The following is a 27547-nucleotide window of genomic DNA, read 5'->3' as shown; positions in this document are numbered from 1 at the left end:
CTTTTCTATCTTGATCGTGGGGAGAGGGCATTGCAAAATGAATCCAATAAAGACAAAATGAGAACAGTTATTAGTTGTCAATTTAATACATTATTTTCCAAAAGCATCTCATTGAGTACACATCCTCTAGGCTAGCATGAAGAGCTACATCTTACAGTCATCTACACAGTACGTCAGAGAGGCAAGCGTTCCCAAAGATGTCCTTTGCTGTACCAGAGAATTAAATACAAATTACAACATTTGTACTACCAATGGCACCAGACACTTGTACTAATACAGCGTACGTAATAAGCTTATTTGTTGATATTAAACACATGTATTATCGATAAAAACTGGCATTTATTTCTATACTGACAATTTGTGTCTGTTGCCAGTCAGAGGGAAGATGGTGAAAGTTATTTCTGAATGCAAACAGTCACAACTTCAGGTATTTGTTAAGGCAGTGGCTATGTGATGGAAGTCTGACCGGTTCCTCCTCACTTGTCCAGAGCTTTAGTCATCTCAGGGACAGCCTGAAGAGAACAAAGAGCAGAGGCTTAAATATAATATTTTAACAAACATTTACCTTGACATTATGGCAGGAGAAAACCTGGGATTCTTTCTGTAAAGTGTTTTACTGCTGGAGCTCGCTACAGTGCTGAAAAGGCCAATACAATGTGTGTATAGGGATGGGTACCGAGCCCGATTTATTAAAGACCGTGGTACCGTTAAGCTCCGACGTTAGCGGTCTTTTTATCGGTACTGGAGACATCTAAAAAATATATGTCATATGTATTATTGTTACAAACATTATATTGCAGTTTTAGTTTCGCCAACTCCCTTTCTAATACGCAAAAAGCCTGCAAAAGGCGTCCATGACTATTTTTAGTATTTTCGATCTCTCTCCCCCGCCTGCTTGCGAGGGGGCGGGGCAGTTTACACACACGGCTGCTACATGCAACACACACACATGCGAGATGGTGGAGAGAACGCACTCCGAGGTGTGGTTAAACTTTACCCGTCTCGCTGCTCGTTGCCAAAAGTGCAATAAGAGTTTAGCATGTAAGGGCGGTAACACGAGCAATTTGTCTAAACATTTAGCAAAAGTGCGCCACATCCAGACGGAGGAATGCACCGGGTTCCACTGTCTTTCTGGCAGCTCTGTAGCCCCGTCCACGAGTAACGTTTCCACGTCAGGTGTTATGTATGCTAGCAGCAACACACGGAGTTAACTCCATTATACAAACATGGGTTAATGATTAGAGGTAACTGAGTTATTTAGTTTGTTAAAGTTTCAGCTATTCTGTTCACAATTCTGTCATCAGGTTATTTAATACGATTTGTTAAAACATTGTTGTTTCTTTTGATGTGAAATATTATGTATTTAATTTAAATAAAAAGCAATGTTAGTTTTGTTAACAATTTGTTTAGTTAACCTTTTTTTTTCTTCCAAAAGAACCGATAAGAGTTCTGTTAAAAGACCGGACCGATAAGCAGTATCGATAAAAGTAGTAGTACCGTTAAAACCTTAACGATACCCATCCCTATGTGTGTAATTGTTCCGCTGTACTTTAAAACCAATTACTTGTAAAGTAAACTTGATAACACTGTCGACATATTTTAGGCATTGTTATACACTTCTGTTCTGAATTAACAACTGCTGAGACCAGTTGAGATATAGCCAGGCTTCACATGTGGGCATACATGTTCTCCAGCACCTGCCATTTTCATCTCCAGCGTATTCAGTGATACAAGATGTATGAGTTTATTAAACAAACCATAATGCACCTTTACGCCAACGGTATAAATGAGCAGCACACTGACTTTCATCTGAGATTTATCTAGCGGCTTCAAAAATGTATGTCAGTGTTTGCAAGGTTGACAAATGCAGAGCAAGACTTTGCAGCGGAGGCACCTGGCCCGTAAATGAACACGCTGATAATGCCAGTCGGTGGTTTGAAGCAAGACACATTCAAAAAGCCTTTCAAAGTGAACAATATCAGTATACAATTATTCAAATGTCTCTGCTTGTGAGTGGAGCAGCTTCAGAACTGAATCATCAGTCACTGTCTGAGTTGTCTGAAGTATCAATTGTCTGTTTGGGGGGAAAGTAAAGAGCCCATCCATTTTAATCAGCCGACGAGTGATCACATGTAAGCTGATCTCACCCAGTAGGTCACAACTCCGCTGCCACTAGCTATTATTACTAATCACTTCTACAGAGTTTGTCAGGACACCTGTGCTGCTCATGCACTGCTGAGGGGATAAATAAAACATGACCAACAGGACACAAGTGAAAATATAACCTGCTAGCCTTTCACAAACAGCACTGGACTCCAGTTGGTGATGCCAACACTCCTGGCTCACTATCCTCAAGAACCAGCTGCATACAAGAAAGCTACTACGCGTGTGAAATGTCTGGCAGGTAGAAGCTGAATGCAAAACTAAAGCCATCTTCTGACTAACTATCGATCACTTTTTATAGCTTCTGAGGGGCTAGTTGTTTTCATCTTCAAGCAGACTGTCCTCTGATCAATTCAAGAACTTAATAATTCAACAGTTTAGGGGTTGAATAAGGCATCCTGCTAAATGTATCAGTGAGAAAGCAACTGTAATACCCTCTGACTGTCACTTTTGGCAATCAAAACACAGTAAGTCGTGGCAGAAGGTGCGTAAGCTGTTTTGACCGTTGTTTCCTAATGTTAGATCCTAGTGACATTACTGCAGCAGCATCAATCTCCTTTACCTTGAAAAGATCAGCGACCAAACCAAGGTCAGCCACCTGGAAAATGGGAGCCTCTGGGTCCTTGTTGATGGCAACAATAGTCTGAAGAAAAAGAATAACAGGATTAACAACACGATGGTCCAAACTTAAAGCATAAGAACAAATATTACTTAATAAATATATTCAATTTTTTATCAAAACAGCCCAACATTGGACATCATATTAAAGGGTATGACAACCAGACTTATGTTTGATGCTGCAGCTGCTGCTGTACTCATTTTTGTGTGACACTTACTTTAAATTACCCTATGCAATAACAATTCCTTTGTAGCAAGGCTACATCTGCTTTTACAAATTCTGACGAATGTCTGTGATCGATCAAGGAATTTAAGCTATTTGATATCATTTGTTTTCAGAAAGTCTACATCAAAGGTAGAACGTCTTTTTGGGTTAAATAAATGGGGGGGAAAACAGATCAAAGGAAAAAGCATAGGAAGAAGTGGTAAGAAATGGGAGGTTGGGGAACATGTGGCTCCAGTGACTTTACCTTGCTATCTTTCATTCCAGCCAGGTGTTGAATAGCTCCAGAGATACCGACAGCAATGTACAGCTCCTGAGGACACGAACGGAACACAACCAAACTAGTTTTACTCGCTTGTAGACATGGAGTGTGATCTCTGGCCTCTGGGAAAGGTTCATCTCAGAGCTGACGGACGGGTTAATGACCACGCCGTGTAATCTATCGGAGGGTCAGAGCTGGGGCGGGTGTGCAAAGGGTCAGCCGTCCCCATATCTCCCCTAAACTCACTGGGAAAACCATCTCTGCCATATTAATATTTCAGTGCTTATTTAATGTTGCAGCTGAAACCTCAGAAGAGCATCAGTGTTTCAACACAACAGTGTCTTATGACTACAGAAACCACAACGAATCGGAAGATGTACCCTCCAACACTAGTTTATTGATAGATTCTACTTTAATCTGAAGAGGAGACGATCTTATATGCACAAATGTGAATCCTTTTGAGAAATTAAACAAGATTATAAAAGACATTTATTCAATTTAGCCGAATTCAACCAGCTTGTCATAACATTTGAAAAATCTAATTTGTGCAGTCTCGCCCGGTCTGAGTCTCTGAGCAGGCATCCTGTGCACTCTGCTGTAATGGAGCAGCTAAATCAGTTAGGGCTCTAAATGTGCCATCAAGTACATTTGCCAGGGCCTAATGTGTGGATAATCAGAGCTAGGGTAACCCGGCTGTATCGCATAATGGGAAGTTAACCTTTTAAAAAGGGCAGAGCAGCAACCCTGTTCATACTGAATTGCAAGCGTGCTGTGTAAAGGCAAAAAGGCATTTGACTTAAGCAGGACACATCTGTCCTCTCTGACCTCAGTTCAAGTGTTTCCTGCCTTTTAACATGATTTTAAAAAGGTGACTTCATATTTTGTTATTTAAAAATATACTGTGGATTATTTTTCTTGGCATGCTGTACAAGAGGAATACATTTGAATAAGCACTTCGGGGAAATAATAACTTACCGGCGCTACTATCTTGCCCGTCTGTCCAACCTGCATGTCATTGGGAACATACCCAGCATCCACTGCTGCTCTGGATGCACCAACTGGAATAGGAATAATATGCAATTAAAACTTACATTTACTGAAAACTAATTAATAACACAAAATGAAAACCCCTTTTACCTGCAGCATTCATCTTGTCAGCAAGGTCATAAAGCAGCTGGAAGTTATCTCCACTCTTCAAGCCCCGTCCTGGGAAAGAAACACACCATGAGTCTACTTTGTAACCCCATCACAGAAAGTGGCTTTGCAAACAAATGGAGACGTTGCTTTTTCAGATTCCCACCTCCTGACACCACAACTTTGGCGCTGGTCAGATCTGGACGGTCGTTCTTTGTCAGACACTGCTCCAGCCACTCAGAAACTCCAGTGGGAGCAGGACAGGTAACTGCTGTCAAGGGATACAAGTATCAGAAATGACGATGAGGAACGCTGTATTCAAATATATATATTGTAATGAGAAAAAAAAAAATAACATTTGTAGTTCCTGTATCTTTTTAATCATTTTTAAATCAAAATGAGTCAATCAAATACCTCTCATAGAAACCTATAGCAATACTTCAACATTCATAACAATCATTTCTTTTCATGAATGTCTCAGAGGTCTGCGAGTGAATCTATAAGTTACGGTACCTTCTGCAGATGTAGCACTTCCTCCCTCTGTTGAAGCGGCCTCAAAGGATGTCCCTCTGACGGTGAAGATCTTGATCGACTCATTGCATTTCACAGTGCAGAGAGCATTTCCTATATAAATCAAGATAGTAGAAGCACCAACAAATAATCAATGAAAGCCTTTCGAGCTTATTTGTGTCATATCAAGGCTGTACCAAATCCAGCTAACATGTCGCATGTCAAGGTTACACAAAACATGTGTTAGTTCTTTACCATTATGAAAGGTCTTACCAGCATAAATGGCTCTGACAAAGGTGTCTGGAGACTTGATCTCAATGATATCTGAAATTGGAGCAACATCCAACTTGGCAGCCACTCTGGGGAGCAGGTTCTGCAGAACAAAAGGGTGAGTAAGCAGGGAAGTACGCACTGATCAACCTGGTTGGAGACTTAATGGAAGTTAGATGAACGGACAGTTTTTTTGGAATGGAGGATATTTTGCGAAATTAGCATATTTAAAGCAGAGGCTCTCTTTTTTTTTGTAGAACAGAAGCTCATCTTGACTGGGCAATAAGAGAAGAAAATTGATTTAAACTTTTCAAAACTAAAATATGCAGGTACTGTTCTTGTCCTCGTCTTACCTTACCGAAGGAAGATGCTCCAGCACAGATGTGGGTGAAATTGAATTGCTTCTGTGTTTGCAGGATAAGTGGAGTTAACTCCTCTGAGGAAGAAAAGAAAATCAGACAGCTGACGCTAAATCACGTATCAGGTGCCTTTGACCGCAGCGGTGCCAGTACAGTCCAGCTTTAACATATGAGCACGGGTCTCCTCACCCTTGGTAACTACTGCCAAGATGCCCTTGAGCAAACCAAGCACTACTACATCATCTAGCTGTGAATAAGTCAGAGTGCAAATATGAAGCAGCTTGTTGCGTAAAACAACAACAGAAATGTATAATATATATTTAGCTCTGTGAGGTTGAATAAACAGTAGGCAACAAGTTTCTTGTTTGTTACATACCTGGCAGGGAACCTTTGTACGAGTCATGTTGGGCAACCAGAATCTTCTGCACACCTTGTACTTTGCTCAATTGCTCTACAACCTGAAAACACAGAAAATCTGATGTATCTATATTTCCTTGTTCTATATTATCTTCTTTTCTTAAAGCATGTTCAACATGCACTTTATAAATTATTTACTATACGGTGTCTTTATTTATCAGAATGTTTTTTGCATTACTATATTACTGCAGTTTGGTGAACGTCCAAATGATTTCACAAATACAAAAGGTTTCTTGATCCTTAAACCAGTCAATAAACAAAGCGTTGCCTACCTGGGCACAGTTTGTTCCAGCCACCAGACAGGTTACCTCTCCGCCCAGCTTACTGGCAGCAGTGATGGCATTTAGTGTAATCGGGGTCAGCGTGTCATTGTTGTGCTCTGCGACCACCAAGGTGCTTTGAAACCTTTGGAGGACACCAGTCTGTTGGAGAAAAGGGGCAACATTTCATTTCATGTATTCCCCATTAGCTGAACCAAAGATGAAATGATACTGCCTTATTTAAGACGCATACTGTACACACATGCAACCTTGTTCATATAAATGGACCAGACTAGAGTTGAACAATGAATGAGGGTTAACAAATGAAAACAGGTTTTTCTTAATAGAAATATTTTTGATAATGTATTATTTAATTATTAAAAGTAATGTCCTCTGTAAGGCAAGATTCAAAGTGCTTTACAAAAAACGAAAGACATTAAGAAAATGGCATTTAAAATCAGTCATTAAAAAGAAAAGCTAATAAAATAAACATAAAAAGAAAAAATACATGGATAAAAGTTAAAGTGCAGTTAAGATATGAATAGTTCAATTAAAAGCAGCGGCAAAAAGAAAAGTCTTCAGCCTGGATTTAAAAGTAGTCAGAGTTGCAGCGGACCTGCAGGTTTCTGGGAGATTGTTCCAGATATTTGGAGCATAATAACTGAACGCTGCTTCTCCATGTTTAGTTCTGACTCTGGGGACAGAAAGCTGACCAGTCCCTGAAGACCTGAGAGATCTGGATGGTTCATAATTTAGCAGGAGGTCAGAAATGTATTTTGGGCCTAAACCATTCAGTGCTTTATAAACCAGCAGCAGTATTTTGAAATCTATTCTTTGACACACTGGAAGCCAGTGTAAAGACTTCAGAACAGGAGTGATGTACTGTACTGCTTAATCATTGTGTCCACATGTATTCATTTGTTTGTATTGTAATATCAACCAGTCCTGTGATTAGTTGTATATATATTGTAGTGCCAGTCTACAGCTGCAGACTATCGAAGTAAAACGGGATAATACCAGCCTCATCTGGACAGGACAGAACACTCACTTTATGAAGGTCATTCAAATGAAGGTACACAACAAGAAAAAACCTAAAAAGTAACACATACGAAATTCTCTATAAACCTATTCAATATTGATATATGTCTCATTGAGATTGCATTCAATCTGGTATCAACGATCCATACTGCGTCAATGACAGTTGAACCCTTTCGTAACTGCTGTTTATCGACAGGTTTCATAACTGCGAGGGTAGCTATGCTAACACCAGCTAGCGCTAGCTCAACACAGAAAGCTCGTTTAAGATTTTACAAGGTTTATGCAATGTTGTTGTCAGAATAAGTCAAACAACGCTGTCACACACGTATATAAAATAAAACCACCGTTTGAGAGACAAACATGTTTTACGTAACGTGTTAATTAGCTAGCAAGCTAGCTGTGGCTGCAAAGTAACAAGCAAGCAGAGTGGCATGTTTCAAGATCTTTGTCTGTTTAAAGTTGATAGATCAATACAATATATGTGTAAGTTATAAATGTATAACTGTCATACTCTTACCAGCTGTTTTAGACTTGTTCTGTTGAAAGCTCTGTTCATCTTGGACCCTTCAGATGCTCCTCAGTGCTGCTGCAGGAACAAAACTGTGTCAAAGGTGATCTGACGTTTCCAACGAGTTGTCGCGAGATTAAGACACACTTCCGGTCAGGCTAAAAAATAAAAAACATTGCTAAAGTGTAAATTAAAAAGACAGGTTTTTTTTAATTAGGCTACCAATAAACATATAAACACAATAAAGCCCATGTCCCAAAGAGTACTGTGAGCTACAATAATTTTCATTTTTAAATCTTACAATATATATTACATTACATTATTACATTACATTGCATTTAGCTGACGCTTTTATCCAAAGCGACTTACAATAAGTACATTCGACCAGGAAGACACAACCTTGAGGAAACCAGAATCATATAAGAACATCAGGTTTCAAAGAGCCAAGCGTTTCAATATTACATTTTCATTTTGTAAAAATAAGGCCTTCACTTAGGCTTAAAACATTTGTATTCAATCATTATTAGGCTACTAGAGAATTATTTACTTTAGCCTACCTAAATGAAAGGTTTTCTGGTTTGTTAGATATAATAGTGACTTGAAACGCAAACCGTGAGTGAATTAGGGATAAAGGCAGAGGAAACTGAAAAAAGTAGCCAAAATCCACAAAAACCAGCCCATATGACCGCTATTTATTATTGTTATCATTATCAGATTATACAAATAAGGTTTACTAATTTATCGATAAAGTAGACGATAGGCAAAAAAACGACCTTTTTCTTAGTGCCTTTTATTGATCGGGTCTGTGGACCCAAGATCTCAGTTTCATCCAGTAGAGGGCTCCCTCTAGTAGGGTGAGGTTATTGGTTATCAATTAAAGCCAGTTAAACAAAACAAAAACAAATAGATTGATTAAAAAGATTTTACATTAAACAATTAACCCCCCCCCCCCACCAAAAAAAAAGTAACTATAATAATAATAATAATACAAATATATTACAATCTATATCATTTATGTCCTAAACTAAATCCTAGTAAAACATTTTCTTCAATGTATTTGGGGATGGATCAATTCATGATGTTTTTATAAAGACCATTTTTTTTTTTAAACTAAGAAACTCACAAAATAAACAGTAGGCCTAATAAAAAAATAGGATACTGCGTTGATCCATAAAAAAAACACGAATAAGAGCCCATAAATAAATATTATTATAAAAAACGTGATATAAGACAATAACAATAACTAACACGTTATGTTACAGTAAATCGATAACAAATTATGCTGTGAGCAACAAACAGCGAAATTGCTCTTAAAGTAATAGAGATGTGTCGGCAGGGCTGCAAAAAGATAACAAAAAAAACAACAACAACAAAAATTCTCCCAGCCAGTCCAAAGAGTCAACATGAAAAAAGAGCAGGGGTCCTGGAGGAGATTTGCATGGCACCCTCTCCCTGGACCAACAGCGGTCCAGGTCTGCAGACGTCACTGGTCGATGATCTTTGTTTTCTCCCCACCTCTCGGTGGAGGAATACAAGTTTCTCATCCAGCCAGGGACGGGACGGTCTCCTCTGCCGCTCTTCTCCTCCATCTGTCGGCTTGCACTGGGCTATTTCTCCTGTATGGTGGATATCCTGCTCAATACTTCTTTCTTGGATGATATGGGGGATCATTCAAAAAGTAAGTTACTCGTCTTTCCCTCCTTTTACTGCCATCCTGGGGTTCTGTTGTCAGTTTTTAGTATGCTTTTTAAGACACATCCGGCGTGTGTCTTGGCTTTGAAGATTAATTGCACGATTAATTTCGTCATTTGCAGGATAATACCTGAACCTTAGGCGTGTTCAACTGACTGTCTTAACGAAAAATCTATCTAATTGTCATATAACAATCATTACAGAAACGTATAGTATCTGTTCGTGCGTTTTAAGTGACACATGCCGTATGTTACTGGTGATATTTTTAGCTCCTGTGACTCTTTCTATAATAAGTCTGTAATATTCCTGGAAATACCCACATATGTGTAGTGACACACGCAGCATTTTCCCCCCCTAATGTGAAGGGGTAAAAGGGGTTTAACAGGGATGTCATGGGGATTAAAAGAGTGCGCACAGTGTTGCATTAACGCCTTCCCCTCCGCAGAGAAGTCGGGAATCGCAATGTGTGTGGGCTGTGGAAGTCAGATACACGACCAGTACATCCTGAGAGTCTCCCCGGACCTGGAGTGGCATGCAGCCTGCCTCAAGTGTGCAGAGTGCAGCCAGTACCTGGACGAGACCTGCACTTGCTTCGTCCGGGACGGAAAGACTTACTGTAAAAGAGATTATGCAAGGTAATGCAGCATTTACATAATGTTCAGAAAGAGAAAAGAAAAGAGAAAGTTGGGGATTAAAGGGAGAAATTTTATAGGAAATTCAATATTATTATCCTATAATGCTTGATTAAACTCCTAAACACCTGATCTTTTTGTATTTTTTTAATATTTATGTTGCATTGTTGGAGGAATCTGTGACTTAATATGTGTATTGCACAACTTCACTGTAGCTGTGTATATGTCATTAAACCTTTTTTAACCTTTAATAATATTGCAAATATGGTGTGCTAATGAAATTGTGTATGCTGGACCTGAATTAGATTTGTGTTGCAGGCATTCCGATTAATATTATTTATTTCTGTCAAGTTCACAGCTGTTTAAGCTTGTGTTAATGGGAAGAGATCGAAATCAGATTCCTTTAATTCAACAACTTTTAGGGCTATGAGACCAACACAGTCTCCTTGGTCCTTTTCAGGTTATTTGGCATCAAATGTGCAAAGTGTAACATGGGCTTCTGCAGCAGCGACCTGGTGATGAGAGCTCGGGATAACGTGTATCACATGGAGTGTTTTCGGTGCTCGGTGTGCAGCCGTCACCTCCTGCCGGGGGACGAGTTCTCTCTGCGGGACGATGAGCTTCTGTGCCGGGCGGATCACGGCTTGCTGGTGGAGCGGGCCTCTGCAGGCAGCCCGCTGAGCCCGGGGAGCGTCCACAGCCGACCACTGCACATCTCCGGTAGGAAACACACCGTTTATTATTAATCAAAAATAGTGCACGAAAATCACCTGGAAAGGCCTACACTTGTGCATTATTAGTAATATTATTATTATTATTATTGGCAATACTATTATTATTTTTATTATTCTACTGCTTAACTTTGTTGAAAACGTTTTTTTTTTAAGAAAGTCCACTAAAGAATATTTGGTTTGGGCATTAATGTTTCATATCACGTGTTATAATGGTTCTGACATACATGATGACATTTATTTATATATTTATTATATTTTCTATATCCTCTGTATTGTTGCATATGGAAGGCCTATATACAGTTTGTGTAGGCCTATAACGTTGTATGGGTGTAGTCTTATAATAGTTTGGCATTTAAAAGCTAATATTTCTATAATTGCAGATGCTAATTTGTTTCTTTAATTTCGTGTTTCTATATTTTTGTTGTATTTATTTTTCTAACTATTTTAAGTATCTAATACAAACGAATATTTTCCTTCAGAACCAGTGTCAGTCCGGCATCCTCCTCATCACCGGAACCACGGCCACAACAAGACTGAGAAGACGACCCGGATCCGGACGGTGCTGAACGAGAAGCAGCTCCACACCCTGCGGACCTGCTACAACGCCAACCCGCGACCGGACGCTCTGATGAAGGAGCAGCTGGTGGAGATGACCAGCCTGAGCCCCAGGGTGATCCGGGTCTGGTTCCAGAACAAGCGCTGCAAAGACAAGAAGAGGACCATCCTGATGAAGCATCTGCAATCACAGCACCACAGCGAGAAAACCGTGAGTAATGTTATGCATTTTCTTTTTTTATTGAATTATTATGCTATTCCACAACCCAATGTATTTGGAAACTCCTGCTTATTAGGCTTTATTTCCTGAAGGCTATACTGTTAAATTGTCCAGCTAAACGTGATTAATTGGGTAAAAACATGGGAAACTCAATAAAAGTTTTGTGAATGATCAGGCAACCGAATAATGTACATATGCAATCTTATTATCACACCTCTGCTGGATAAATTAAAGAAGGGAATCATTTTAAAAGGTTATGTTGTTATAGATAACATTTTGATTTAATTGAATATTTAAAAATCCTACATAAACACAGACTGTTAATTGTGAGAAAGGATATGACTCTAAGAATAACATGTAAAACAAACACTGTTGTTTTGACGTCATTTGATATACAATTTTAATTTTAAATATACAGGTTTTAGCCTTTATTTTTCATAAATCAGAAAATAATGGTAAATTGTGAATTATTTTTAAATAGAAAATAAATGTACATTACATACATTGGAAGAGACAACATCCATTGTATCATTAACTACTGCAGAATTAGATATATGCCATTTTAAAGGCAAATTAAAACATTTAAAACATGTAAAATACAAATGGCTGATTTTAGAATGCATTTCTACATACTTGTAACAAAGAAGTTACATCCTATCTGCATTTTTTGTTTGTTTTTGCTCATAATTCGTAAATGACAAAAAATGATGCTATTTATTTCTGTAGTGGCTGCAGAGCAGAACATATTTAACCCGAAGTGGCTTTACACCAGACTGCATCATTGGCTAATATTTGGGGCGAACTAAGTGTTTTTCGTTCTTCTTGCAGAACCTGCAGGGCATGACAGGCACCCCCCTGGTGGCAGGCAGTCCGATCCGGCACGACAACAGCGTGCAAGGGAATCCTGTGGAGGTGCAGACCTACCAGCCCCCCTGGAAGACCCTCAGCGACTTCGCCCTGCAGAGCGACCTGGACCAGCCCGCCTTCCAACAGCTGGTATGGGATTACATTGAACACATTCTGATGAAATAAAATGATAGGCTGTTTAAAATCATACAAAGGGACTGCTAAATTCACATTCAGAAAAATAAATAGAAGAGTTTTAAAACTGAATTAAAAAAGAATACTGTTTAACTTGTTTCTTTAATTAAGACGTTTTGAAACGCATGTCCTTCATTTCGTTTAAAAACAATGCTTGGATAATTTAGTAATATTGACGCCTTTGATTTCAAACCATAAAAAAAGCTGTAGCCTATCAAATTTGTAGGACTCCTGTGAGGTCAGTTGATATGATGATACGGTAAAGTCTATATTGTTTTGATAGATCGGTCTGATATTTTGTGAAAAAAAAGAAAACCATATTTAAATGTAAAGAAAATATAGGCAAGGCTACAACTTCAATACAAGTCCTGGTCATGAGCAAATGCACATGAGTGTGGCAAGTGAGAATAAAACAATCTGTTTAAAAAAAGAAAGTAAAATGTTTATCGTTGTTGATCTGACTAGACCTGACTTCCGTTGCTTCCTCTGGCAGGTGTCATTTTCTGAGTCGGGCTCTCTGGGCAACTCCTCGGGCAGTGATGTGACCTCTCTCTCGTCTCAGTTACCGGACACACCAAACAGCATGGTGCCGAGTCCCGTGGACACGTGAAGAGGCCTCGAGGTCAGCTGGAGCCGCCGAGCGCGCACCCGCGTCCTCTGCATGGGGACGCGCAGAGACCTCTGTGACATTCAATCAAAGAAAAACGAATTAAAGGACCAGGATGGATTATGCTGCAGGATACATTCATGTGACGACCGGAGGATTGGAGGACTATTCCCTTTACATTTAACCGTTTAAGCTCATTGTGTTGCTCAAGGACACTTCGGCAGGACACACGGCTGTTGATGGACTTAATGGGCTTCTAGTTATGGGACATTTTACCATAATGCCAATACCTGAACTGGCCATAGCGTGGTGAATATTTTACGGGATTCAAACACGTGAACCTGTATTGGACGTCCTAAGGTTACATTGTGTTTATACAAACTGTGTAGATGTGCATGATTTGTAAGTTTCAATATCGTCTCTTGTAAATTAATGAAACAGAAAATAAGTTATTATTATTATTTATTATGAAGACAGACATAGCCCGAGCTTATCAATAAAATCATAGTTTCAAATGATGATTGCATGCAAATTCAATTTGTTTCGTAAAACTGAAGATTTCTTTTAAATAGGCTAAATGAATCATTTTAAAGGTCAATGGAAACTGCTGCTTATAATGCTTGACACTGTTTGAGTTGGAGGTTAGAGTTGAAATAGCTTCCCAGCTTCTGTACTACAATTCAACATTTTACAAGGGCTAAAACGTATACAAATAAATACTTAAACTCAAGCTATATTTCAGCATTTTTGGATGCTCTTCTGTCAGCTTCAGGTCACAAACCCTGAGGTGGCAGTAAAGAAGCTCAGCTTATATTTAGGCCTGCTCAGTTTCTGAGCCAAGTGGATCAGTAACTGATGGCTGACGAGATATTATTAAGCTTTTGGCCCCTCTGTCATAGGTCCCTGAATTAGACGCGACAGACTGAGGTATGAATACGCATCATCACAACATCTTCCTTACAAAATAAAATAGAAGATCATGGCGTTAAAACAAACATTTAAATCTATATGAATAATGCGGTTTTCCTGTAATGGTGATACAACGATCAAATGTTTCTTATTTAGACAAATGTCACAGTATCATACCGACCTGGGGCTTATGGTTACACGTCTAGACAGAGGAGAGGCAGCGGGGCCGCTTATCTGCTGCTGGCATCAGCTGCAGGATACACTGAATGGACCCAAAACAAAGCGCGCAGCCGCGAGAGGGGACTCCCAGCCCGCGGACGCATCCTGGCGTGTCTTCAGTTTATTTTCATTCCAGTAGGAATCCTGACCGGCAAATAGCCGCTGGACAAAAGAGCATGCAGGTCAAGCCGGGACTGACACACTACACCTCAACAATTTGTTTGGGAGGATCGGCTTTTATCAGTTGAAGGAAGTAGAGTCTCATTGAAAGTCAAAATCCTGTTAAGGCTTTAAGACATGCTAATAATTATATCTTCTAAAACAGCTACATTTAAGAAGATAATGTGAATTTGAAACGTACCTAACAGGGCTATCTAACTGCCCCCAAACATTACATTATATATGCTCACTATACATTTCAAAATAAAACACCAAATGTAAACATGTAAGGAATATTCATTTTCAACACCTTCCACATATTTAACATCAACACTGTCTTCAAATTTGAACTGGGCAAGCTGGAATGAATGCTTCAGCGGTTTCACACTGCAATGCAAGTTTTTTTTTTTTTTTTAAATTAGATTTATTTTCCATCTTATTTCTTAAGCCTTATTTAGCTAATCTCTTCATTTTAAATACACCAATCAATTTACTTTCAATAAATCAGTGCAAGGCAAGTACAGAGGAAGACTGCCTCCTTTTACATTTCACACCATTTTGATGACAGAGTCACATTCTCTGACATTAAACAAAGCATTGTTTGTATGCAAGTATCTATCAAATCATAGACCCAATAAGGACATCTTCTTTAATTTAATTGAGGGTTATAACATACATAAATACAAGACCAACCACCGAGTCTTAATAGTATTTAACTCAATGGTCAAATAAACTTTGTACAGTTCACACAGTAAAATCAAAGAACAATACATAGCCATCATATTTTTATTTTGCATGTTTAAGGTAAATAAGTCAATAAATTATATTAATTTGCATGTGCCTCCTAACAGAGAAATATAACAAATATAACTCTTAACACAAGTTTGTAATAAAGGCAGGCCAGGTACAGTAACTTTGAACCAGCATTAATGTACGAAGACAATAAAATAACATTCTGGCCATTCACATTCAAACATGACACAAATACAATAATGAACAGTATTAATGAAAACACTTGGTATATTATAAATTACAGTATAAGTAAATGTTTCAGGTTTAACTGCTTGGAAAACACATCAATTTCTATCTACAACAGAAACAAAGAGAAAACAGACGAGTCGTTTAGACATTAAATGAAAAAGATGTGCATGTGTTCTAACTGCAAAGAACAACAATACATTTTGTGCAAATTTGTCATAAACTCCAATCTGATTTCAAATAAATCAAAACACAGCCACACACTGAGGATAAGGCTTCACAATCTTAATGTTTGACAAAGTTTGAAGAACATATAACTAGGGTACAGACTTTAGGTGAGAAACAAAAAAACCTAACCAATTTCACATCTCACGTTTCTTTAGAAGTGTTTATACTGCGCTTATCCATCTTGAGGACAGTGTGCATCTCCATCACTCTTCCTGTTTCTTGAAAAAAAACTGCAGTGCCGAGTCCCACTGATCTCTTGGAAAGCGGTTGGACAACTCACAGTAATCCAGCTGCTGGGAAACTTTGCACACACAGAGAAGAACAGCTTCATTATACTGGGCAGACAACCTATTAAAACTAGCAAGAATCAGGATTTCATTCAAATAAAAGACATTAATCACAAAGAAATGTACAAAGAAATACGTTTATCTTAATATTAGAATATGGGAAACCTACATGCCTGTTTGGCATGTATAATCAAATATATAAAATGAATACAATATAACATTTTTGGTTATGCATTTGATATTTATCAAAATAACTTACCCGTGTGCTTTATTTTGTTGTCTGAATCTTTCTCATTTGTAGCACAATCCTAGGGGAGAATATAAGAAGCATTAGTTCCAACTATAACGGTATAATGCAGGGTTTACTTTTCAGAAATTGTCATTATAATTTACTATTCAAAATTAATATCTTTGGTATAATGAGTGATAAAGACATTTAGGATCAAACCTTGGAGGAATGTTCTTGGGGTTAACGCAACACTAAGGGCAGCGGGGTAAGACCCCATGCATTATTGCTTTGTTTGAAAGAAATGACAATAGCTTGTCCCCCTTTGAATGGAAGTTAATCGGTGTCTAAACAGTGGTGGTTGCAGAGTGGTGAGGGGCGTGTTGTCAGAGGAAGATGAAGGAGACAAGCTGTTTACTGGGAGTTGAACCGGTGGCAGGTAAATCCACTGTCAAGGAAGACATTTATCTTTGTAAAATCCTGCTTGTTACACATGCACCGTGCTCCAGAGAAGCAACTGTTATTGAGCCCATGCAAATAATTAATTGTGTTTGGACATTTTATTTAAAAAGATAAAGCCACATATGTTGTTTTTGATATTTAGTACATCTTTTATTTGTTTTGGCCATGGTATTACAACCATGAAATCTGTGTGCATCTGTGTGAAAAATAATGACTTATTTATGTGCAAACATATACCACATATGGGCCCATGTCCCCATATTTACCTGAATGAATGTTGCCAGCAGCACACAGCTCATCTCCTGCTGCAGGATGACCTTGTTGTGGGAGTTGTTGTAGCAGGCGGAGATGAGGGAGGGGAAGAGCACTCGGATGAGGCGTGGGTGGCTGAAGTACTGGAAGGGCAGCTGACACAGTTTCTGCAGAACGCTGGGCTGGCGTCCAGACTGCACTATCACCTGGAACACACAGGGAGAGGGCCAGTCACTCACTAAGCCCATCAGGGGCACTGCTGGTTGTAAATCCCCGCCCTACGTCCCTCCCACATGTAAATCTGCCACTAAAACAACACACAAACAGCCATTAGGAGGAGACCTGGGGGGCACAGCCTCCCACCGCGCAATTATGGGCCGTAAAACACAATGATGGGATGTTTTTGTTCTTCCTTTGTACCAACAGCAGTAGCAGAGCTGCTATAACATAACAAGGAAATGTGAACTGATGTCATTATCAGCGGTTAAAACTTCACTTTTGTGTGAAGCTCTCTGAGCAACAGTGAAGTTCAGAATCAGTGAAGAAGCTTGTAACTGGAGTGAAGCTCAGGTTGAGAGGGCATTCGTAGTGCAACAGGGGGAATAAAGAGGAGGGGGGGGGGGGAGGATGAGGGTGACAAACCTCCACCAACAGTGTGGCCACCCCCACTTTAAGAAATGAGCAATAACATTAATGGTATTTTCACCCTGCCGACATCCTGCTCTGCATCACAGCCCGTCAATCACACACCAACACATCCGACCGGGCCACCAGTATTCAAACCAAATCACTCCCAGACACATTTGATTAGAAAGGAGACCACTGCAAAGGGAGGGGTCCCGGCCTAATGCTCTGGTCATCTCCCCTGAGCCTGGGAAGACCATGAGCACCCCTCAGAGCCGGGGGTCAGCGTGCTAAATCCTGCCTGCAATACTTCACAGTTACAGACCACGGGACTAGAGCCTCAATCCCAATGGAAACCAGAAGGCCAAGGTAAGGTCCCCAAGTCACGGTGACATAAATTCACCAGATTTACAAGATTTTAAAAATACACTCTGTCCTTTGATAATGCACTCCAAGTTTGAGCAGCAGGATAAACAAAGCGATAATTCATTGCTTTTATCAGTTCAAGGTGAAGCTTCTCAGAGCTGCCGTCTACAGCGGCGTTCAAAGGAACACAGAACAGTGCCATTTCCCATCATCCTGTGTTTAAAGGGCCCATATGGACAGGTCAAACAGTCTGAACCTTAATGCAATACAACTACTTGAAAACGTTAAGAGCACCGAATTTGTCAACTTGAAATCAAAGTGTTAATTTTTTAAGCTGAGAGAACATGTATTTCTGGTCTGATGTGTTTCGGCGAGAGACATTTTGAATTAAAGGACGGTCTGGAATACGTTACAAAGATGTAGACCGCTCTGTGAATCTGTGTGCGTAAGAGTGGAAGAAAAAAATCCCCACAGTTTCACAGACTCAATAAGTGTTTTCACAAAGGAATGTGGGGCTAGTTGGAAAAAGTCATCCACTGACGGAAGGAGAAAAAAAAGACAAGCTCTGGTTGTTTTCAAAAGTAGAGCTGCTTATTTTCAGTTCATATAGTTTTTGTATTTTTATGCTACTTTCTACTAAATCCTACATCATCATATCTATCTTGTCTGTTGCAACACAGCCTAAAGACAAACTGGCATTGGGGGGGGATCGTAAATTCATGCAGCTGAATTCATTTGAAAGCCAAAACCATGATTCTGCAAAAGCTAAAGAATCTATTCATTCTTGGGACTTAATCCCGAATATTTATGGTTTAGGTATCATAATTTAACACCATAGCGAGTGTTGGATGTTAGAGCTGGGGCTCTGAGAAGATCCAACCCACAAATCACCCAGCAATCTCATAATCCTCGGCTTCGCACAGCTCCATCTTCAGCTGCCTAAACAAATTGTCCACCTTCAAGTGCCTGATGCAGAAAGACATAAAACAAAACCTGGTGGCAGCAAGAGCACGGAGGTCACAGGGAAACCGAGTCCCCGGCCAACTTTCCACGCCTCCACCAGGTGAAGAGCAATACCAGAGCCCGAATGGTTTCCAACTAGAGATTATGTTGTGGCGGTACCTCTCCCCGCTCAGCTGAAGTATCTGCAGCTCAAAAGCTGACATCATAAAACTAACAACAAGCATCTGAAGCCATGCATCTGGCACTCGCTTATAACGCAGTAAAAACTCAAGTGTCTTTGGCTGCTCTGTTTTTTTCTTAAGTTCATAGATCTGGCATTTTCAAACAGAGCTGAGTTTTATGACATAACTTCCTTACTGTCCACAATGACAACAAAGAGTGTGTAAAGTTAATGTTCTGAAACGCAAACAAATTCTCGGGGAAAAACCCAGAATCTAAGATGAAACTAAGTTAAAACAGATTTAAGAACGCAGAACAAAAAGAAGAGGCAGCCATCACCCAGCGGTGCACAAATTCATAAATCTGAAAAAAGCATAATTAGCCTGCATGCGGCTGCACCGATGCTGGGTGAGGGGCAGAAATTAAGACGATGAGGGACAATCTTGGATGTGTGGAAGAATCTCCATTCATTGCAGCGTCTAGACGGCGTGAACACCTCAGGAGGAACCAGTGTCAGAGCAGGGCCGTATATCTGAAGCTTGAATCCACAATACAAACCAGAACCACCAGTGGAACTGCCTTACTGATAAGACAAGCGGCACAGCATACACCACAAAACTGTTTAGTGGCTCTTTACAACATTTACAATGGCTGATTGAGACGTGCACAGGACGCTGTGTAAATTACCTTGGGACAATTGGATGCTAGCGAGGCAGACATTGACATACACACTCCAACTTGACTTTTAGGGCGATAGACAGTTGTTTTAAAAACCCATAAAAAAATGCTGTTTAGACAAAAAAGCTTAATAACTCTTTATTTATCTCTATGAGCTAAGACTGTCATTCCGTCCCAGATCTTTACTGCTGATAATTCTGCTCGGAAGCCAACCTGACGACAGTGTTACAGACAAATGGAAACTCCTCACTGAAAGGTACGCGGGGATAAAAATGTCCTCAGCTTCACTTAAAGTCAGTTGGACCTGCGTTCACCCTTGAAGCAGAGAGTAAATCATCTACCGAGCTAACAATCAGGCCCTCTCCTGCCAGTCAGCGGAGAGTGTGTCTGTCTGTGTTCCTCTGCCTCTGTTTACTCTGCCGGGTGATACAGAGTGTGCATTCCCGGCTGCTGGCTCCCTATGGTCTGCACGAGCTGCACTTACCCTGCAGGCAGTGAGGGCTTGGTTGTCTTGGCTGTAATGGACTGCTGAAGGGAGCGTTTCAACATCAGGTTAAGAATTACAGGCCCAAAGCTTGGCTCGGGCCTGCAGGGTAGAGGAAACGCCCTCGTAGAGAATGGGAAGAAGAGGAATGACCCCACAGATAAGGCTGAGATCTGGAGATGTGTGTGGGATGTGAGCCATAGCTCATGGGATGCGTACAGGTATAAAGAAAACAGTTTACGAAACAGAAGCACAGAGGGGTCAGGTAATCTCAAGAGCTAGTGCAGGGAAATCGATCCCATTACATTTATAAAACGTCCATACGCTAGCTGAAATAAGACCTGCCTCTGTGTGTATCTTTGTGTTTAGCCCACTCTGCTTGCGTGTGTGTGGCCATTTTCCATGTAGTGAAAAAATGCAAAGTTTTCTTAAGATTTCCACACTCTCAAATTGCTTGTCTCTTTGTCAAACACAAGCGGGAATCTGGTGGTTTAACATGTCAACAGTTTACAATTACAGTCTCGTCAGCTCAGAGATTCAATGATCATCACCACGGATGATTCACAAGTGAATCACCGTATTCAAAGACAAGGAGATTACCGGCGCATGTCTCTTCAGGGAAAAAGGAAGTACAGTTACACGTCAGTTGTAAAAACGGTGTAATGCGTTCTGCTTTTTTTGTCAAAAGGTCTCAACGGGCCTACCTAACAAACAATGAAACATATGGCTACATGGCTCTGAGGCCCCCACGAGCAGAAGCACACTTGAAAAACACACAAGCCTACATATGTCACTCTCCCAATGGCTTTTTGTGTGACAAGGTGAATTATTCATGCCCCCAGTGCAGGGGGAATACATCACTTCATATAGTGCTGCTTCAAAGTGTTGCTTTTTATGAGCAGCCTTATTTCTAAAGCGTATATATATATATATATAAAAACAAAAGCTGGTGTGCCGACAGTGAATCAGCAGTCTCTACGACCGCACAGCCCTGGGTCGCGCCGCTTTTGTGTTCTGCCACTGCTTACATTAGCTTGAGAAAAGCTCAGGCTGCTCTAAATATTCTCCTTAACGCCATCCATCTTTGCGCAGAACTGAATGGACCCGTTCCAGAAACTGGACCACTGGCAAAGATCAACTCTCTAAAGAGGTTGTGTGGGATCTTGTTTCCCGACAATATATTTACTTCAATATGTCCTTAACTGGAGGAAATGTGAAAGGATTTTTTCGTCGTTGTTTCTTTCACTTGAGATATACTTATTGGCAGTGGTTGTCGAGGAATGACAGACTCTGCATTAAAGGATCAACATGTTTTTTCCCCCACTAAATACAGTCAAGCATGGCTGCTTGGTTAACGCTTCTCTGGTTGACCAAAGACGATTCATCCGTCACCCGCTTAATTTAATCATCAGTCCTCATTTAATTATTCAATATAAAATGCAAATTTCCAACAGATGCTAATTCCGTTCATCAGAATAATTAAATTGCATAGAAGCTGAGAGAAAAAAGAAAAGCGCCTTTGACTGGAGGAAGATCCTTTAATAGAAGTAAGAAATCTGCTAAATGAGAATGGGTAATCAGACCATAAATTGTAGTGATGGGGGTTGACTGCGACCGTGCGGACGTAAATGACATATCAGAGGTTTGAGAGCGAAGCTGTGGCTGCTGCCTGTGTGGGTCAGGCTTAACATAATCAAAGCCCAGCCAACTGTAGCATGGCTAATCAGGGGCCCGGTAGACGGGCCATGCATGACAGCCAATTACACAGCAGCCAGGTCTGCTCCATCACATCCTGCTCACTTCCACACAGCCCCCTAAGTAGTTGTAACACCGGGGCCAGCACGCCGCTCTGCTTTAGCAGCAGGAACAATGGGTCACTCTGTGGTACAATAGACGACACAAGGACCAAGAGCAGGAGGGTGCCAAGTCATGAATCTTTGAACAGGTGCTTTTTGTTACAATTACAGAACTACACCCATTTCTGACAAATAATACATGAACAGAACAATGGTAAGATGATATTAACAGTCTGTTCTTGACAGCTTTCAACAAAGCATTACATGTAACTTGTGCTAATAACAATTAAACAATTAGTAGATTGACAGAATTGTATTTAATCCAAATGTATCAATTTTAGGAATTTCTTAATTAGAAGCTCTTGATGATTAATTAGATGAGTTGATAACTTCGTGGAAAGAAAATGAATACCCAACAATTGTGATATTCAAACACTTGATAACAGGATTTGATTTTGTTCACATATTAACAACAAGCAATTTGAAGATAATAGGTTTATAGGTAATTAAAAGAAAGGTTAAACCATTTTGAAACATTGCTAAAAAATGTTATTAAAAAAAAGCAGGCATGGTGTTAAAGTCATTTGAAACTGAAAACAGACAATAATTGGAGACTTTGTTATAACCATTAAGGGGTCGTTAGTTGTGTATTTTTACCTTTTATTTTACTGTTGGCCTGACAAATAAAACAAAAATCACTTATAAAATGACTATATTTAAGATGACTTTTAAACCAGTTAGAGAATACAATACAAATAGAAAAAGTACGATTAATAACAAAATTACAATTACAGCTTTAACCATAAACAGAAATACTGTATATCTCATTATTTAAAGTACTTTGGTTATGTTAAACTTTTTATTTTTTTAATTCTGTGCAGTCAGTGCAGGGTCTAGCTGGATTACCTGGTTGTCTGTATGGTTAACGGTGAAGTATCCCACACAGATGATGACATCGTGCAGCAGCTCTTCAGAGGCGTGCTGTGTGCAGTACCAGAGCAGCGAGCTGACGATGTGTCGGAAAGCCAGAGACAGGCCCTCGGCTCCTAGCACAGACTGACAGGTCACAGACAAAACACATGTTTTACAGTTAATTATGCGTACATAGTCCATGTTTGTGATTACAAAGAGCTCAATACAAAAACAATACCACGTAATGAATGACTATAGAGTACAAGCAACTCAACCGGGGATCCACCATAAAACACCCCAATCCCGCTCAGAGATGAGACGCTAGGAGCTGCTCACAGACAGTATTTATTAAACATGTCAGTGTGACAGAGCACCATAAGATCATCACTAGTCCTCGAGAAGTTTGGGTGGGTTAGCATTTGAACATCCTTAAAAGCAATACATGAAAATAAAAGGCTGTTTTCAGGCCTCATAACATATGTAGGAGACATATTCAACTCATTGAAACATTGAAGCTAATGTCAAATGAACCAAAAGCAAAATGTTATTTAACAATAAACAAAGAAATGACAAGGCAACCCTAACCCAGGAAGACCGCAAAGCAGGGAGGAAAATACATTTATGTTTTGAATCTTTTTCTACATGTATTTTGAGGATCACACATTTGTTGCTGCCTATTCTGCAAACATCACAACCAGAGAAACATTTCTGAAATTCCTCTAAACATTTACAACCTAAATTCTGATCATCCATCAACCACAGCACATTTTAGCTGGTACTGTGCAGGTAATGAGAAACACAAGGGGATTACAACTCTGGGCCAAAAAAAGAAACATTATTTAAAATGTTCTTTAAACTCAGGCTGTGAAACGCTTTCATTTCCACCTGTTTTGAGTTGCCAGAATGTGGCAGGTCCGTGAGAGGAAGCCACTACAAAGTAATAACCACAAGACATTAAAATAATTAACGGCATTCTGGCTTTCTCTCGTGCCGTTGCGTCTGTGTGGTGACTTCTCACAGCGAGGCCGTCTCCATCTCCTCTTCCTCAGGGTGGGTAATGTACGGCCCTGCATACAGTGATAATCACTCGTGCTTCAACCTAACGGCTGACTCGTGGGCTCTCCTCAACCCCAACAACTGACCCCGGGTCAGAGGGCACCTGTGTTTATGTCCACAGGTCAGCTGTGTCCTGAGGAGAGTAACTTGTCTTCCAAAGGCTCTGAACAAAAGGAACCAGCATCAATCTGATCATGTTTACAGTTTTATTAGATCTAGTGAGGATAATATAAATATTTGTAGGCACTATTTTGACAGGACAAGTCATTTGAATGACTCTTTTTAAATGTTTATCCAAATACAAGTTGGTTAAGGTGAAGGGACAACATTATTGTCCTGCAAACCTTGTACTGTGAATAGCAGTTTAAAAAAACGTGATGTTTATCTACAAAACAAAGACAAGTAATTTGTGACCAATAGCTAAATCTGCTAGATCTTTAAGGAATCTTTATTTTTGTTCCAAGTAAAATTAAAAAAGATAATATATTTGGGAAAATACCTGGAAGGCGGACAGGTCAAGCAGGGCAAAATTGTTGAGGAAACGGATGCCTTGCAAAGCCACCTGGATGACCCCGGGGCCGTAGGGTTCCTGACTCTGGGAAGAGGACTCGGGAGAGAAACTGTGCAGCAGGATACAATATAAAGTGTGGACCACTCCCACCAGGTCTGTGGACCGCAGCAGGGCCGTCAGTCCAGTCGGGTCCTGACGTTTATTGTCAAATATACTGGGAGCACTGGAGAGGAGGAGAGGGGAAAGTGTGGGGTTAGCCAAAGCAACAATAAAAGTTATGGCTTGCATGATAAACATATCACAAAGACAGCGGGGACCCAGATTGCAAGAAGGGATCTTTTGAATAATTTGAAAGAAGGAATTAATAGGAAAACTGCACTTCAAAGTGTCACATTTTTATTATTTTATGTCCAGTAAATATTACATTTGTTCAATAAAATAATGTTTCCTCTTGTTTTTTTAAATGTAACAACATTTTAGCAGTATACTGTAAGAAGCAGAAAGGTGGCACTGAGTTTTTGTAAGTAATCGATTTGAAAAGACGTGTTGCATATTTTCCTCATATTGTATATACAGGTAATACTGTAAGTATTACCTGACTGAACTTACTGCTGCAAGTTTGCGATGTGTAACATATTCACATTTTGGCTCCAATCTTCTCCCTATGTTCATCTTTAGCTCTTCCTGTGCTTTTGTGTATTTATGGAATAACAGTTATTAAGTCTTTGCATGCAAGAAGCTTGACTCTGTTTGCCCTTTTGACTTAACTAGTAAGATTTACTGCAAGCCAGTTTGGGTTCATTGAAGAGTGGGACTTTAAAGACTCAAGATGGGCTTTTCCGCTCCCGCTCTAGCTTCAGTAAACACAGTTAATGCCGTGACGTGAAGCTCATGGCAGCGACTTCAAGCTGGCAGATAGGACTGAGCGGCCTGACAAGGTGCTGAGAGCTCTGGCACATTTCATCAAGGTCGGCCTGAGAGGATTCAAGGTGATATGTTTGTTTGATTCCAACAAGATGCCACCTTGTTGGTTGAAGGAATTGGTGACATCATCCTTTCACTGAACGTAGCATTGAACAACAAAGCCAGAGATAACGCTGGCTGGAAAGAGAAGGTGCTTTCATTACAAACATGACAGCATGGGGAAGTGGATTCAGTCTAGTTCCTGTTTAAGGAAATGTGTCGCTTAAAAAGATAGACATTAAGGTGAGGAATCAAATCATATAATCTAATCGTAGAACTATGAACAGTTACAAACTTTAACAAAACAAAATCTGAAATAAGTTCAAACGTATTATTTAAATCATATCAGTGTCTGCACCGTCAACTGGACTAAAATTACATCATTATCGGACATTAAAAAGAACCCTGCTAAAGAAAAGGAAATTAATTAATGTAATCAAGTTGTTAATTATACTCGGTTGCAATTCAGTTTAAAACCTAGGCTAGTAAAGACACAATTTAAGAGTACCGCAGCACAAGCTATGATTTGCAGCCATCTAGAATGGAGGGTGTGGGACCTCTGGATGGATCTTACAGTGCATGCTGATACTTGATGTTAGCCAACAGGCTCTGCGTGAAATATGCTGCTAGGCAAGAACACAGCCTCCTAATGCCATTATAATCCCCTGACGCAGCAACTGGCATGGCCAAAATATTCTACGAGCCCACTGAGCATTTGTATATATGACACACGGAGAATCTTGGCAGAGCGGAGTTGCTGGCTGCGGTATTGATCATGAAACTGGGCTCACTTAACCTGAAGAGTTTGACACTATGTTTTCTCACAGTTATTCAGTGACAAACATGCAGTCGTGCTGTAGCTGCCTCCTACTGTGAAGCAGCTGGTCATTGTTACTGCACACTGGGCGCTTCATAAAGATCTTTAAGAAAAGTGGAGTTGTTATGAAAAGAAAACATAGTTTGCTCAATTGTTAGCTAGATTCTGTATGACAAAGTTCCTTCCAGTTCAAATGTCAGTGTAATGCGCGACATCAAAGCATATCTGGCCCTGGTAGCACGGTCAGCATTTTAAGTGAGGAATTGTGGTAGTGATGTCCCTTGGTGTGACTGTGTGCGTAGCCTCTGTCAGCGGCGCCACTGAACCTCTCTGAGTGGAGGTCACTGTAGCACACGTGGGTGGGCTCCCCCCACGCTGCAGGCTAAGGTTTATGGTGAGTGACAGAGCGCTGGGTCAAGTAGATGCCTATCTCTATCTGCAGCAACGACAGCTTAGCTAGCTGGCTGGAGGAAACGACCTGCTGGCTGATTGCAGAGGAACCACAGTCTTTGTTTGAGTAACTCGGCCTTTGTGGAACCTTGTGACATTAAAGAACTGACAGCGACTCGGTCTCCGTCATTTCGCGCAGAGAGAAAGGTGTGGGTGTGTGTGTGGGTGTGTGTGTGTGTGTGTGTGTGTGTGTGTGTGTGTGTGTGTGTGTGTGTGTGTGTTTGAGGAAGATCAAGAGATCACAGAGATGTTTGTGCTGTGAAAGAGACATGCTTACCGTCCAGTTACGACAAAACACAGCCTACACATGCTGTGCAGCAGAGCTGAGGCTTGCTGGAGGAAAGCGGACACCTTGGGGTGCTCGTCCACAGGACCTTGGATCGACAGGAAGCATCCGTACAGCTTGTCAATCAAACTCATGTTTACTACATAGCTGGAAGAAACGCACAAAGAGAAAAGAACACGATTTGGTTAATGCAGTTTTCCCCAAATGTTTAAAGAAACGTGACTTTCCTTATAAAAGCTCATCTCACACAGGCAAACAAAGGCCTTTACTGTGCATACTTCTACAGCTCTGCAGCTGAAAGCGGATACCTCACCTAAAGCCCTCCACCCCCTGCTATTACTGCGATATCTCCAATTTGTCTTTGCCAATGACAGGTCTCATGATCATGTTCCCTGTACTCTTTCAGCCACAAATCACTGCTAATAGTGTCATTAGAGGGCTGTTGTGGCCCCTGTGCCAGCCCAGCTCGGGGCCCTTGACAGTCTGCTGACCTGGGGCCGTCTTCTCACAGCTCTGGTG

The 27547-nt window shown here is 40.4% G+C and overlaps 3 protein-coding genes across 7 annotated transcripts in view; 1 reads left to right on the top strand and 2 right to left on the bottom strand.

The window, feature by feature from the left end:
- Positions 1-62: 62 nt before the first annotated feature.
- Positions 63-7881, bottom strand: etfa (electron transfer flavoprotein subunit alpha). Of its 2 annotated transcripts, none has more exons than XM_034085082.2 (12): positions 7772-7881; positions 6229-6378; positions 5916-5997; positions 5534-5616; positions 5184-5283; positions 4914-5024; positions 4567-4671; positions 4404-4472; positions 4242-4324; positions 3252-3317; positions 2726-2806; positions 63-512 (listed from the first exon to the last, which is right to left on the bottom strand). In XM_034085082.2, the coding sequence occupies exons 1-12, from the start codon at positions 7808-7810 to the stop codon at positions 477-479; spliced, it is 1005 nt and encodes a 334-aa protein (XP_033940973.1). In that variant the 5' UTR covers positions 7811-7881; the 3' UTR covers positions 63-476. The 2 variants fall into 2 exon arrangements, with proteins under 2 accessions (XP_033940973.1, XP_033940974.1); XM_034085083.2 differs by having other exon boundaries at positions 4567-4668.
- Positions 7882-9382: 1501 nt separating this feature from the next.
- isl2a (ISL LIM homeobox 2a) lies at positions 9383-13598 on the top strand. Its single transcript, XM_034085921.1, has 6 exons — positions 9383-9440; positions 9900-10089; positions 10547-10806; positions 11300-11586; positions 12424-12591; positions 13130-13598. Exons 1-6 carry the CDS (start codon positions 9383-9385, stop codon positions 13244-13246), a joined length of 1080 nt encoding a protein of 359 aa, XP_033941812.1. The 3' UTR covers positions 13247-13598.
- A 1700-nt stretch (positions 13599-15298) lies between these two features.
- The window catches only part of scaper (S-phase cyclin A-associated protein in the ER), a 65645-nt gene continuing 53396 nt past the window's right edge, over positions 15299-27547 (bottom strand). For all 4 annotated transcript variants that reach the window (XM_034084462.2, XM_034084464.2, XM_071203507.1 and 1 more), the window contains 6 exons: positions 27020-27175; positions 24501-24735; positions 22940-23089; positions 16978-17169; positions 16283-16331; positions 15299-16037 (listed from right to left, as the gene is read on the bottom strand). In XM_034084462.2, coding sequence (XP_033940353.1) covers positions 15940-16037; positions 16283-16331; positions 16978-17169; positions 22940-23089; positions 24501-24735; positions 27020-27175 — 880 coding nt within the window. In that variant the 3' untranslated portion in view covers positions 15299-15939. The remainder of the gene's footprint in view (positions 16038-16282; positions 16332-16977; positions 17170-22939; positions 23090-24500; positions 24736-27019; positions 27176-27547) is intronic.

This window comes from Pseudochaenichthys georgianus, chromosome 6 (genome assembly GCF_902827115.2).
Source record: "Pseudochaenichthys georgianus chromosome 6, fPseGeo1.2, whole genome shotgun sequence".
Lineage (NCBI taxonomy): Eukaryota > Metazoa > Chordata > Actinopteri > Perciformes > Channichthyidae > Pseudochaenichthys > Pseudochaenichthys georgianus.
The sequence above is the reverse complement of the archived record's forward strand: the minus strand, read 5'-3'. Positions and strand labels throughout refer to the sequence as shown.